Source organism: Narcine bancroftii, chromosome 7 (assembly GCF_036971445.1).
Source record: "Narcine bancroftii isolate sNarBan1 chromosome 7, sNarBan1.hap1, whole genome shotgun sequence".
In the NCBI taxonomy this organism is placed as follows: Eukaryota; Metazoa; Chordata; class Chondrichthyes; order Torpediniformes; family Narcinidae; genus Narcine; species Narcine bancroftii.
In genome coordinates, this window is record NC_091475.1 from 15,591,716 (window position 1) to 15,605,500 (window position 13,785).

At 43.2% G+C, this 13,785-nt stretch overlaps 1 protein-coding gene across 4 annotated transcripts in view; it reads right to left on the minus strand.

Annotated features, from left to right (window-relative positions):
• The window catches only part of dop1b (DOP1 leucine zipper like protein B), a 99,498-nt gene that overhangs the window by 32,848 nt on the left and 52,865 nt on the right, over positions 1-13,785 (minus strand). For 3 of the 4 annotated variants that reach the window (XR_011341590.1, XM_069888966.1, XM_069888968.1), the window contains exons 19-22: positions 11,724-13,341; positions 9,231-9,342; positions 2,570-2,758; positions 1,498-1,623 (exon numbers count right to left, since the gene is read on the minus strand). Coding sequence is in view for 3 of the 4 variants with exons in the window: in XM_069888966.1 (XP_069745067.1) it covers positions 1,498-1,623; positions 2,570-2,758; positions 9,231-9,342; positions 11,724-13,341 (2,045 nt within the window). In the remaining variant the exon portion in view is untranslated. The remainder of the gene's footprint in view (positions 1-1,497; positions 1,624-2,569; positions 2,759-9,230; positions 9,343-11,723; positions 13,342-13,785) is intronic. The other variant, XM_069888967.1, reaches the window with a different exon arrangement.

The window sequence follows — 13,785 nt, forward strand, 5'->3', positions numbered from 1 at the left end:
ATTTAAAATGCCCGTGATGGATGACAGTGGAATTTTTTTTTTACAATATTTATTTGATTGGACGTCCATGTAGATTCAGCCTTTCCCCATCTCAGTCCCTAAGTGGCCAGTTAAATATTTGGTGAGGTTAATGATGGAATGCATGCACTTAATTTTTGCACCGTAAGCTCTCACCAAAAGCAATGATACAGAATGATCTGGTTGAGGATTATATATTGTCCACACATTTGAGAAAAGAAATATGCCAATCATACAAATATCTTTGTTGAAGGTTCAAAAAAATCTTAGAATTAAAAACAGAATTAAACCTTATGAAATTAAAAAAGACACTGGAATTGCAAAATCAAAATCACTCAGCAAGTTAGTCTTCGTCAGATCCATTCACTTGAAACAGCAACTTCTTTTTCATCAAATGCTGTTCAACCTGCTGAGCATTTCCAGCATTTTCAATTTAAATTTAAGTCTTTCATTTTCGATATTTTATTCACGCCCTTAGGATCACTGCTATTTATTGACCGGTGTTTTTTAAATGTGACTGGTGATTAGGTGGTGAATCAATTTTGCTGACTGCAAGTTTTCTTCACCTCAGTGGGTGGCCGGGTGAGGGAGAATGCCCAACAGTGTATCAGTAACTACTTCCCTCCTGTTAAAATTTAAACAGCATCTTTACTCGATCAGGCATGGCTTCAAGCTTGTCCTTTGAACTATAGGAACACAAAACTCCCCTCGACAGTACGAGTATGCCATCCTAAATAGAACTCCCCGGGCTGGGCCCTGAACCCCAACCTTTCAACTTGGAGGGAAAAGCAGCACCAGATGATTAAAAGGAATGGAATGATGAAATAACTGTAAGGCCAAAGCACAGTTAAAGAGTTAATAAATATTCTTAATTGCAATAATTTTTGAGAGCTTCAAGCCACAGCATTAAAGGATTCATTTTACACAAGAAGTCAGTTATCTGGCCTGTCCATAAGAGCACTGCTGATCTGACCATCTTACCTGCCTATTCCCCATAACCCTTCATTCCCTGACTATTCAAAAATCTGTCTTCATTGGGCAGAGATTTCCACAGATTTCCTACTCTGGGAAAAGCAGGTCCTTTCCTGAATCCATGTCCCCAAGATCTTGTCTCAACTGCCAGTGGAAACAACCTCCCTGCTTTTATCTTATCTATTCCTTTCTTAATTTTATGTTTCTATGAGATTCTTTCCTTCAAACGCCAAAGGGTATTGTTCCAGGCCACACAATCTCTCCTCACAAGCGAGCCCCTTTTGTGGAAGTATCTCTGTGAAACTCTTCTGCACTGCCTCTAAACCTAGTAGATTTTTTTCTGAAGCCTAGTTTTCTGCAACAATTTCCTCAAAATACTTTGTTTTTAGATATAAACTGGAAAACAAAATTAGCAAACTAGAAGACAGAAATTTTCTTTATACAATCAGGAACAAAAGCAAAACTGATACCTTGCAACAATGTTGAGTGCAGGACTTAGTTCGTTACCTTGTTTTGGTTCACTTTCTTGCTGCTTTTCCTCTTATTCCACACAGTTGCCACAGCTGCCATCATGTGAACGCCCATCTGTGCAGCAAATGGGTTCAGAAGCTCCAAGATCTTCTGCCTAAGTGTCTTAAAGTCAATGATCACAATATTTTAAAATGGCTAAAAACATAATTTCTCTCCCCCTCAAGCCCCATTTCTCCACAGCCCATCCAGACTAATTCTCATCTTGACTTTACCAGCATCCGTGGCAAACCAAAAGCCCCCAATAAAATCCATAGGATAACAGATTTAGGCAAACCACAGCCGCGTTGAAATAAAACGGATTCATTCCACAATTAAACTTTTGGTTTACGACCAGATTGTCTAAAGAACGTGTACCTCAAAAACATCCTCATGGTGGGGCTATTTTTTGGTGTTCAGACTGCCAGGTTCAAATAGACGTAACCAGGGCAAGACAAATCTTTCACTTTGAAAATTTAAATCTGCTTGAGGCTTGACAAGATTGCATTGAGTTCGAGTGGCTCTGACCTGAATTCATAGGTTGTGAATGGAACATTGGTCCTGGTGTGGGAGATAATATTAGATCTTTGCCAGCTCCTTGTATAACAATCCTGCCAACTCTTTTCCCGAACTTACTGATTATGGTTCAGTAAGGTTTATGCACACAGCTAGCAAATCAATCTCACCACTCTTATTCCCATTCTTATTTCCCTGTAATCCCCCTCTCTCTCATTTCCCATCATCTCTCCTTTGCTCCTTACCTACACTCAGTGGCCAATTAACCAATCAGTCCAACTTTATGATGCAAGAGGAAACAACATCTGGAGGAATTCAGCTACAGGGAAAATGTGAAAACTCCACACAGAGAGAGATTGATGTTCAATCCAGATGACTGGATATACAAGCTAGCAGCACCAACTGCTGGCTCTTGGTCTTCCCTTACTCCACCCCCAATTGGCTATCCAATTCACTATTGGAAAAACACTGACTGTGTAAGTGTGTTAGACATCACAATTCTACGATCTGCAGCTTTATTCACATTTAACATTTGCTCACATATATTGCCACAAACCTTTGTCGACTTGAAGTAAACTGAAGATGAGCCTTTTGACATGCTGAGTGAATTCATGGGCTTTTTCTGCGATTCTTCTCGTTGGACAACACTCCAGAGGCGAGACATAGAGTCGATAATTAAAGGCAGTTCTTCAAGAATGGCATTCTTAGCATTCTTCAGGCTTGTGGAATCACCCAACGTGGCAGACTAGAGCATGAAGACAAGCAACTTTGTTAAAGTTGACAAATTTAGGACGTCAATGCATGCACTCAAAAGCTCCAGTTAAGCTTGAGTCACTTCACACTGAGCTGGGGGGGGGGTTACAAATGCAACTCATTCACAAACAGCTATTGATCTCTTCTCCTCCATGCACCAACATATCCAGGTGTCTCCCTTCAAAATCTTATCTCAGGTTTCCAACAAAAAAGCCGATTCATTTTGAACTGATGACCAAGACCTTTGTCCTTTCATGTATCCAGTAACCTTCCCCCTCCCCACACCCCATTCCAATATGCCTGGATACGTTCAGAGTAAAAGTTGTTGTAGCCACCACCTCAGAACATCTACAGAACAAACCTCCCACAAAGGTTTACTGGTTGACAACATGGATGCCTGGTAAGTTGAACACAGCTTTGTGATACCCTCAAAACCCAGCAGACTCCCAACTCATTAAGGATCTAAACTAAAATATGATGGGAAACCACAGAGATTCTGATTGAAGTAGAGAAATGCAGTTGAGGAATGTGATATCCACAAACATTTATTGAATTGTGTTGTCATAACTGTTAGAAATTAAACCACAGTGTTGAAGATAGAAATGAAACTAATCCTGCAGGTTCAGGTTTCATAGCAGTTCTTCAACATCTCAAGTTCTCCGAGTGAAAGGTGAACTCTGCAGCTCTGGGACAGTCCCTCTGCCCACAGTGACTGCTCCAACCATTATGATAAATTAAACAACGCCTCTTCTACCTGCATATTCATGTATCAGTTTAAAACCCTCTTAAACACGACCATCATCCTGGTACATTCACAGGATGCGTTACTTTTTTCAAAAAACTACAAATAAGTTGCTCAAACTCCATTTGTCTGTCAGAAAACCACATTGACTGTGGCCACTGTCATTGAGTTGGCAGCACACACCATCGGTAAAATCACAGCTAGGCTCATCTTGGCCTCAATTCCATTTTCTTACTTGTTCTCCACAACAACAACAAAAAAATCTCAATTATAAATGTATCCAATGACTAAGACTCCCAGGCAGTGAATTCCAAAGATTTAGATCCCCATTCCTCGTCTTCATCTCAAACAGATGCCAGTTATTTTGAAACTATGTCCCCTTGTTCTAAATTCCCTACAGGAGAAGGCGTCCTCGTAACAGTAATCGCATCAAGTCCTTGAAGCTTATATTTTTGAAGATCATCTCTAATTTTTAAAAAATTCGTTGTAACGCAAGTCCTCCACTCCAGGAATCAACCCAGTAAACTATCTCCCTTTCCCCAACCCCCAAAACTTCATTCTCCAAAACATGGGGATATCCTTAACCTGGTTGCTCAGATCATAAATATAACCAACTCTTTCATTTTTTACTTCAGTGCTCGTTTTGGCCAGTTTCTCAAAGTGAATCACCCCCCCCCCCCAACTGTCCACTGTGTGGACGAGAATAGGGAGCGTGAGCATTCACAGCAGTAGCAGGGTCTATTCAGTTGGAAAGGTGGGGGGGTGGTTTTTTTTTTAAAAAAAAAGGCTGAAAATACTTAGTAAGCCAGGCAGCACCTAGGGGAAGATAAATGATTGAAGCTCAAAAACTAGGTCGGTTTCATATGAAGTGGGGTCTGGGACTGTCAGACAGATAAAACAAAGGGATTCTCATTGATAGGTTACCGCAGTGATCCTAAAATCTTCAGAGCTCTTTGTTCAGATAGATTTAGAAAGAAAACAAATAATGTGAGGTATCGAAACCGAAAAGCACAGCAGAGCTGTTCCTGGAAAAGGAAACCACAAGTAGAATGCTGGAAATGATTCAGACTATCAGAGATACTCCCATTGCACAACCTACTTCTCAGTCTACAAATGGGGCACAGCAATTCTCTCAACCTATGCCCCAGATGAAGTGAATCACTGCTCATCATGCAACCCGTTAAACAGGAAAGTTTGCAGCTGCTGGGACCGTTGTGCACAGAAGTGCTGGAGAAGTTCAGAGGGTCATGTAGCACCTTCAGGAAGGGTAACCCCTGAAACATTAGTTACCCTTCCTAGCAATACTGCTGAGTTTCTCCCACATGAAACTCTCTTCCTTCACCCTTCCAACACAGTCAACGGCTATTATCAATCTACAATAGGCAGCTGTGGCATTAGTATGGGTGCACCCAACATCAACTGGTGGAGGGTCCCTCTATTAGGTTTGAAGTACCAGGAGGACGTGACCATACTGAGGACCTAGACAGATAGGTTGGAAGAGCTCTCTGTGAAGATTGATTAAAGGACCGATTTAAGGTAATCAAAATAATTTATTTTTGTGTTTAGAAACAAAGGATTGATGGGTAAGAAGAACAAGACCCAGAAAAATAAAACTGAAGCAGCTTAAAAATCGCCGAGATCATCGACAGAAAATCCTTAAGGGAATGGTGAAGAGGGTGCAGCCACGATGTCGGCACAAACCCAAGGAAATGGGGGATTGACACAGGATTTCCAAAACATGATAAAAATCTATGGAAGATGGAAGTGACCGATTCTCCAAGGTGGAAGGAATAACGACCACAGCAAATGAAGATCTGACTACTTGGGTGGGGCCAGGTTGAAAACGACCTGATAATGGCTGACTCTGGAGGGAAATGCAAAGAAGTGTAAAGAAGATAAACAGCTGTAACTGGACAAAGTCGATCACATGGAAAATTTCAGCAGAAGAAATAATGTCCAAATCGTCGGCCTGAGAAAGGGGACCGAGGAGAGAGATCTGGTGAATTTCTTTGAAGAGTGGATCCCACAAGCACTAGGAGTGGAAAAATTATCATGAGAGAGAGCGCTCATCAGACCCTCAGCCCCAAGAGAGCAGATAACAAAAGACTAAGACGGGTCCTGGTGAGATTTTTGAGTTACTGGGATTGGAAGCCAACATTAGGCACTTTCAAGCAGGAAAAGCACGCATCTATAAAGGCAGAGGATCTTCGCCCTTATGCCTAAAGACGTACCTTCCTGAATGCGTCATGGCCGACTCCGAGGTGCCAATTCCAACCCTTCTCGGGGAAGGATAATCGGCAGAGCGCCGCGCTCCACCACCTGTCCTGAATGTACAGCCGCTGCAAGTGGCTGATTAAGGCCATCTCCCAACTCACCCCTCTCCCTCCATGACCCCCTCAAGGCAGGGACGGCGGGTGGGAGCCTTCAGGTAGCAGGGGCCAGTAGGAGACGTTGGGGCAGCAGGGGCCAGCAGGGCAGCGGGGGCCGGAAGGAGCTGTCGGGGGCAGCCAGTGCGGGATGTGAAAGCCTCACCGGGCTGCCTCGGTCTTCGGGACCACTCTCTGCTGCTCCAAACGTTGCAGAGGAAAAGAGTTTTGGCGCATTTTTAAAAATTAAAGGCAGGTATAGATTTCCTACAAGAAACACACCTTACAAAATCAGAACCCAAGTTAAAAAAGGGACTGGATGGGACGAGACATATCCTCCTCTTTTAACACCAAAACAATTTTAATAAACAAAAATATCCCAGGGTTTGTCAAAGACACAAGCATTGACCCAGCAGGAAGGTTTGTAATGGCACATCGTCGGATACATGCAGAATCCTGGATGCTCATAAATATTTATGCTCCAAATTTTGATGATGAATCCTTTATACAAAATGTCTTCCTAAAACAGTGGAAGGTAGACAAAATGTATGATTGGATTTTAATTTTTTTCTTGGTAAATCAGCAAGGAGAATGACAAAAGCAACAACTACAAAAGTTACTCTTATCTTTTATGAAAGATTTAAACCTGATAGATGTATGAAGACAGTTAAACCCCACAACGATATATTACTCATTCTTCTCAAAGGTTCATGTCTCCGATACAAGGATAGATTTGCTCTTGTCTGCACAATTGAAAAATAATGGTTGAAATGGAATACTTAACTAGACAACTCTATGGCCATGTGCTTCTGACTTTAATCATAATAATGCCTGAGAAGTAAGAGAATGTGTACTGATGGTGTTTAATCCCATTCTGTTGAGAAGGACAAATTCTGTAATTTTATCAGAGAACAAAGAGAATTGTTTTGTGAAACAAACAAGCCCTCTACTGTGACAGAATATGTTGTGTTTTATATTGTATATAGATACGATTTTGGGAGATAAAGTGTGGCAGGTTTTTTTTTTACTGTAGGTCACATCTTCTTCTTCTTCTTCTTTGGTTTGGCTTCGCGGACGAAGATTTATGGAGGGGGTAAAAGTCCACGTCAGCTGCAGGCTCGTTTGTGGCTGACGAGTCCGATGCGGGACAGGCAGACACGGTTGCAGCGACTGCAGGGGAAAATTGGTGGGTTGGGGTTGGTGTTGAGTTTTTCCTCCTTTGCCTTTTGTCAGTGAGGTGGGCTCTGCGGTCTGCTTCAAAGGAGGTTGCTGCCCGCCAAACTGTGAGGCGCCAAGATGCACGGTTTGAGGCGATATCAGCCCACTGGCGGTGGTCAATGTGGCAGGCACCAAGAGATTTCTTTAGGCAGTCCTTGTACCTTTTCTACAGTCCACGCTGTAGGTCACATACAAACACTTCAAAACAGATCTCATTTAAAATACTGGAGCTCTGCTCAAGCAAGACTGGCCATTTCCGAAGGCCTTTGCAAAAGCTTTGGGGTGTGCCAAAGGGACTTCACGAATGGATTGTGTTTTGAAAAGCAAAAGATGAACGAACTCGGAGGATGAGGTTCGGAGTCGCAGTCTGTCTGAGTGGAGGTTGCTGTTCTAAGAAGGTCATGTGGTTTTCCAAGCAGAGAGAGTAAAACAGACTTTTCTCTGAAAGAGAGAGAGCAAGAATTCAGTTCAGCAACAGTAGCTGGGACTGGAACAGGACAAGCTGAAAAGCTTGTGGAAAATCCCATTTTGAAGATGGGTTGTGAGTGCTTAGTTTAGCCAGGTCAAAGCCCTTGTTGTCCATACAAGAGGAGAGAGCTAGCTGCCTAATGTCTCACTTGAAATAAAAGAAACCAAAAGGAAATCTGTGATGACCTGAAAGAAAGAGGTTAACATCTGGAAAACCCTGAAGGGGCAAGTTTCTTCAGCAAGACTCGATGTGGCTGTTTAAAAGGGATCAGTTTGTGTCCAGGAACAACAAATCTCTCTCTTAAAATCAACAAGAACCTTCCTGAGCGGTAACTGTTTACCTTTCAAGCACCAAAGCTTGGTGAACTTAATAAATGATAAATTCTGTGCATAGTATAAGAATTGCCTGCAACCAGTGAACTTGGATGAACGAGAAGTGAGATTGGACTGTGAATCAAATAACTTTTCTGAACTTACATACACATTATATACATGTGAGCTTAGAATTAGAAGGGGTTAAGTTAGGTTAGTTAAGTCAATAGTGATAAGTTAAAGTTTGATCCTGTTTTCATGTTTAAAGATAATTAAAAGGAGCATTTGTTTAAATTACCATTTATCTTGGTGAAAATCTTGGGCAATACAATTTTAAATATTTGGCATGAGAAAGGAATTAAAGATTCATATGAAGACGGGCTACTTATGTCCTTTGAACAATTAAAACAGAAATATATGGAACGTTCTACTGCTTTCTTCAGTTGAGGTCTCTCTTGCAGAGAGAGATGGGGTCCCACAATGGCCCCTCCCTCGAGTAAAGAAGTGGAGGGGATGCTTCAACTGGGAAACGCACCTAAATTTATAACTACGCAAAAGTATTAAGCCAGGCCTACAAAGGTTGAGAGAGAGGTGGGAGTCAGATCTATGTGTTACAATACCAGAGGAATGCGGGTCTGACTGGTGTTTGGACAGTAAGGACATGAATGATTAATGCGAGATACGGATTGCTTCAAAATAACTTTTTACATTAATTATATCTCACACCACTGAAATGTGTTTTAGATGTGGCATCGAAATTGGAACCGTTATACATTCTACATGGTCGTGTGTGTGAAGGTAAGATCAATCTGGCATGATAGCGCTGAAACACTAACAAGAGTAATAGGGGTGAACTTCACATACAACCCAGAGCTGTACCTTCTGGGCAACCTTATGGACAAAAGTTCGAATCTGTTTTAAGGTAGTTTTAGCTGTGGCCAAGAAGTGTGTAGCAATCACTTGGGAGACCGACTCTCCCCTACTTATTGCTCGATGGGCCGGGGTTGTATACCCACGGAGAAAATCACTTACATCTTAAAAAATAAATATGACACTTTCATTAAACTATGGCAACCATACTTAGATGATGTAGGGGTCTAATTGTAAACCTGACCCTTCAAGGTATCGAAAGACATGATATCCCAGAAAAAAGAATTATAAAAGAATGAGAGCCCTGGTGGTACGGAAAGTTATATTCTAATATTGGGGAGGTGGATGGAGGGAAAAGGGGTGGAATTTTTTGTTTTCTTTTGTTTGTAAATATTTAATATCTATTTGAAATGAATAAAAGTTTAAAGACTATATGAATATATGTATGGAAAAAATAAAGTTTTTTTTTAAAAAAAACTGTGAAGTACCTTTCTTGCCTGGGCTGAAGTATCCAAAAGACAATAGTGTGAAATGGTAGTGAGTCCTTCCAACAGGGTAAGTGGGTAATCTGGCGGAATATTTTCCTTTTTTGAAGTTGCGCTGAGGAATGAAAGAAAGAAGACATCAATAAACTCAATCGAATGCATTTGGCACGACCAAAGAAATGAAAATACATCTCATGTTGTTCCAGATCAACAGAATACACCACGCTGGGGACAGAGTAGTTTGCTTGGCCCTTCCAGTCTGTTCTGCTATTCAATAGCAGAACAGCCAATTTTCTGGCTCAGCACAATTTTCTTGTCTTATCGCTGGTGCAGGACTTCAGGGTACCTTCGGCCTGAAAGTAGCAGTGATTATCTTCAGTCATCTGTTGTTGCATTCAACCAGAAAGGTTTATTTTGCTTGGGTGGTGGACAACAGTAACACCAGTGTTGCTTTCCACATAAGGATACTGTATATTTGACAAGAGATGAAAGTGTGGTTAGTGCAACACTACTTCAGCGCCAGCGACTCAGGTTCGGATCCACCACTGTCTGTTCAGAGCTTGGACATTTTCCCCGTGTCTGCATGGGATTCTTTCGGGTGCTCCCTCTTCCTGCCACTATCCGAAAACATACGGGATTATTAGGTGCAAATGGGCACCATGGGTTTCATTGGCCGAATGGTATGTTTTTCCGTCCCCAACCCCTTTTTTATTGCTCTTCAAAGATATGCATAAATGCCATGATGTATTGTCAAAAATTTTTAAAAATTAAAACTAGCTTGGGCAAAATTGAGTTTAGGTTAGTGAGAACAGGAAGAATAGCTGTTCAATCTTTTATTAGCTACTGAGTATTAAAACAAGTATTGGTCCATGGAGTCACTATTAATACAGAACAACTCCGATTACCCGAAATGGTCAGGACCGGGCCCATTTCGGATAAACGTTTTTTTAAAAAACAGCCCAGAATCAACGGAAAATCACCTAACAGTGTTTATACCATAACAAATGGCAAAGTAAGGCTTTTTAAGTATTAAAATAATGCTTAATTCCCACTGACGAACCGCTCATGCAGCGAGCCCGAGGGTCCCGCTCCTGTCCGGGAGTTTGAGGTCAGCGCTGCCGCCGCCGGGAATTCAACGTGCCCGGTCAGTTCAGTTCCAAAAAGGTTTCTGGTGACTGAGGATTTTGGAAAATCCGATTTCGGATAATCGGAATTGTACTGTACAAAGATCACATTTCCCCCTAACTTCATTATCTTTTGAAAATTGATAGTAGTGACCCTCCCACCTTGCCTCTGATTGGACAAGCCAAGAGAACTTTCTGGAAAGCCACTGCAGGAGAACAACTACTTCCCCACTCCACCATCAGCAAAACAGAAGAGCGATAACCGTACCCTGATGGTCAGTGAAGAGCATGTGGAATGATAACTCCGCCCTGACGTCAGCAGTGAAAACGCGGGGAGCAATAACTCCGCTCTGGTGGAAGGTGCAAACAGAGGGAGTGACAACTCCAGCCTGGTGGTCAGCACAGGGACCAGAGCCAGCAGACTCCATCCAAGTGGTAAAGATGGAGCTGATCCCACCTGAGGCAGGAGACCAACGTTTGTGAAGAGCAGAGAACCCTGGACTCCAGGGAAGATGTTTCTGACCTGTCCTAAGGGTGGTAGGATAGGAACTGGGACTTGGACAGATAGTTGGAGCCAAAGTTAAATATTGCAAGATTGACTGTGTGTGTGAATAAAACTACATTTGCCACAGGATTTGTCTTACCTGAAAAAGTGAAAGCACATGGTTAAAATAATTGGGCAAAGTGGTCAGAGACAAACCCATCTGCATTATTTCTTATGCAGTGACTACAATTGCAAATGTTTCTGTTCCCGTCTCATGTTGCATTGTAATATAATATTTGTGGCTGCATCAGGCAAGAATTTCAGTGCAATCCGACTTGCAACCTACGTCCATCCACACATACATCTGACTTTTTTTTTAAAACAATATAAAACTCACTTGATTACAGTGTAAATCGGGTCTATCTACAGTGGCTGCCATGTTGGCTGGTGTCCAACCTCTCACGAGCTGGCCTTGGTGGCCGCCATGTTGGCTGGTGTCCAACCTCTCGCGAGAGCTGGCCTTGGTGGCCGCCGTGTTGATATTTCACTGCATTTTAACTCCTTGTGTCCCATTTTTTCTGATTCTGTTGCTCAATATTCTGACAGTCAGGCAGATTTTAGAGGCCAGTAGAGTCCGCAGGCCCCACGGCATCAGAGAGAATGAGAAGGATTCAGAGATAGAGAATGGAAGGAAACAGATTGTTTTATTTTTCAGTATCACAGGTAGGACAATTCTAACATATGAGGTATGACTGATCATCCAGAACGGAACACGGACGTATGTCAAGGAGTACCTGTACTTGTGTATATAACAATAAACTCTTGTGTCATTTATCAGAAAGGCTTTTAACCCAGTGAAAAGTGGAGGGGAAAAAGTTACTTCCCTACCTTACTGTGCTCTTTTTATCTTCGCTTTCATACTGGCGGACAAGATCATCTAGGTTTCTGCAGATCTGGGCAACAAATGGTGCCACGACCAGTCCTAAGGATTTTCCGAGATAAGGTAGGGAGAGAGTGACCAGGCTCACCCAAGGTGGGTGAATGCTATAGCCATACTGTGGCCGCAACGCCCTGACAACTGCTGACACAAACATTCCCTGGGCAGTGATTGGCTGGGACTGCACATAGCCCATGGCAGTGATGGATGACTGAAAATCTTTGACCTTGTGCCACTCCTTCGAGAGGTCAGAGAAGCCCTCATGATTCTCAGCTGTATGGCCAAGATGGTGCTCCAGCACAATGAGCACCTGCAGCAACTTGAGGAGCTCGATCTGAAGAGGGTGTTCGCTCCAGATCTGTTCTTCGCCAAAGTTCACGAGATTTTCCTCCGACAAACCTTCCTCGACGAGTGCGTCGCTGGATTCCACACAGCTGAGGGTGTAGCTTTTCTCACTGAGGTACATGGAGGCAGAGAGGGAGAGCAGCACGTATTCCTGCACCTTGCACTTCGTCAACCAGCTGCTGACGACATCGAGTTTTTTCCCCTCGGGCGACTTTGCGTCAGCAATCAGCTGCGTGACAATCCGAACAAGGACCTGCACGCTGTTCACTTGAACGTCCCGGTTCCCTAACAGATCCTTGTGGCTCAGTTTCATCTGGCAGGGGTAGTAAGATCGCAAAAAATTCAGACAAAGGTAAGTCAGCAATTCCATAAGGGAGGACTGGCGATGGCAGACAGGCAGTCCTGGAGATGGAAGCTTTCCGTAAAAGCTCAGGCCCACGAGGGCCTCCTGATGGCGAGCCAAGAGATTGTGAACAAGATTCAGTTGGCTGTTGGAATTGTTATCCAGCAAAGTTGCAGAGAGTGCCTCAATGAATTCCTTGGGGGTGGTTTTTAACACTGCTTCCAGAACAGAGAAAGCATACAATACCCGTTTGGAATCATAAGGCTTGATGTACAACAATATATGTTTAAATAAAGCTTCCACTAGGGCGAGCTTCTCCCTTTGATGTTTCAAAACCTTCTCCCGAGTGATCAGCTGCATTTCCAGATCTATTTCTTCCTCATCACTGGACAGGGACTGTGACATCTGAGTTCTTTCAGAATCAGTATGGACCAGCGCCAAATGGTTATTTGCTTGCAGGTCATTGTTGGCCATCTTGTCCGCGGTAACTCCATTGTGCACTGGAAGCCGTTCATCGTCTGTGGTGCTCGTGGTATCGTGGTGTTCTGGAGACTGCGGTGAAGCAGAAGAAGTGACGGCCGAAGAGAGAGCCCCTGAGCTGGTGTCGATGGACTCAGTGTACTCACTGCTGTCCTTGCTTTCTTCCGGGTGGATACTTTGGGCTGGTTGGCTCATGGAGTGATTGGTACTTTTCTTCAGGCCCTGGTTACGTGCTGGTCTTTCAGGATCTCCCTCCACTTCAGCCCAAAGCACATCCCTGTCCACTGATGAAATGCGGGAAAATTTAAAGCTTTCCTCCGAGCTGGTTTCAACAACTTCCAGCGGCGTGCTGAACATTTTTGGATAATCGGACACCCTGCTGTACAACAGGCAGACATCTTCTGAAAGGCAAATGCAGAACAATTAATACTCTGCCAGCTCTCAGCAATTCACAGTCCCCATCCCCCCCACCTCATCTAACCTCGCACTGGACTGATAGCTCTTCGAGTAACCTGCAGAGGAATACAGACGGGATTAACCAACTTTTGGCTGATCTTAATTATTAATAACTGGACTAGGGGCAACTGGCCCAAATAATCCTGCATTAAGTTCGGGGACGGGAAAGAAGATTAACGGGCTGATCCACATTGCACTCATGGAAGATTCCCACCTCTTTTACTGTGCATTTGTGGAATTTGCACAATTGCCCCGAGACCATGTAGGTTCCTTTTGAGTGCTCTCACATCCAATGCAAAATGCAGGTTGGTAGGTTAATTTGTCACTAAATTACCCCAGGTGTTGGCGAGTGATAGAAAGGAGAGAGGGAAGAAAAGGAGAGAGGGATA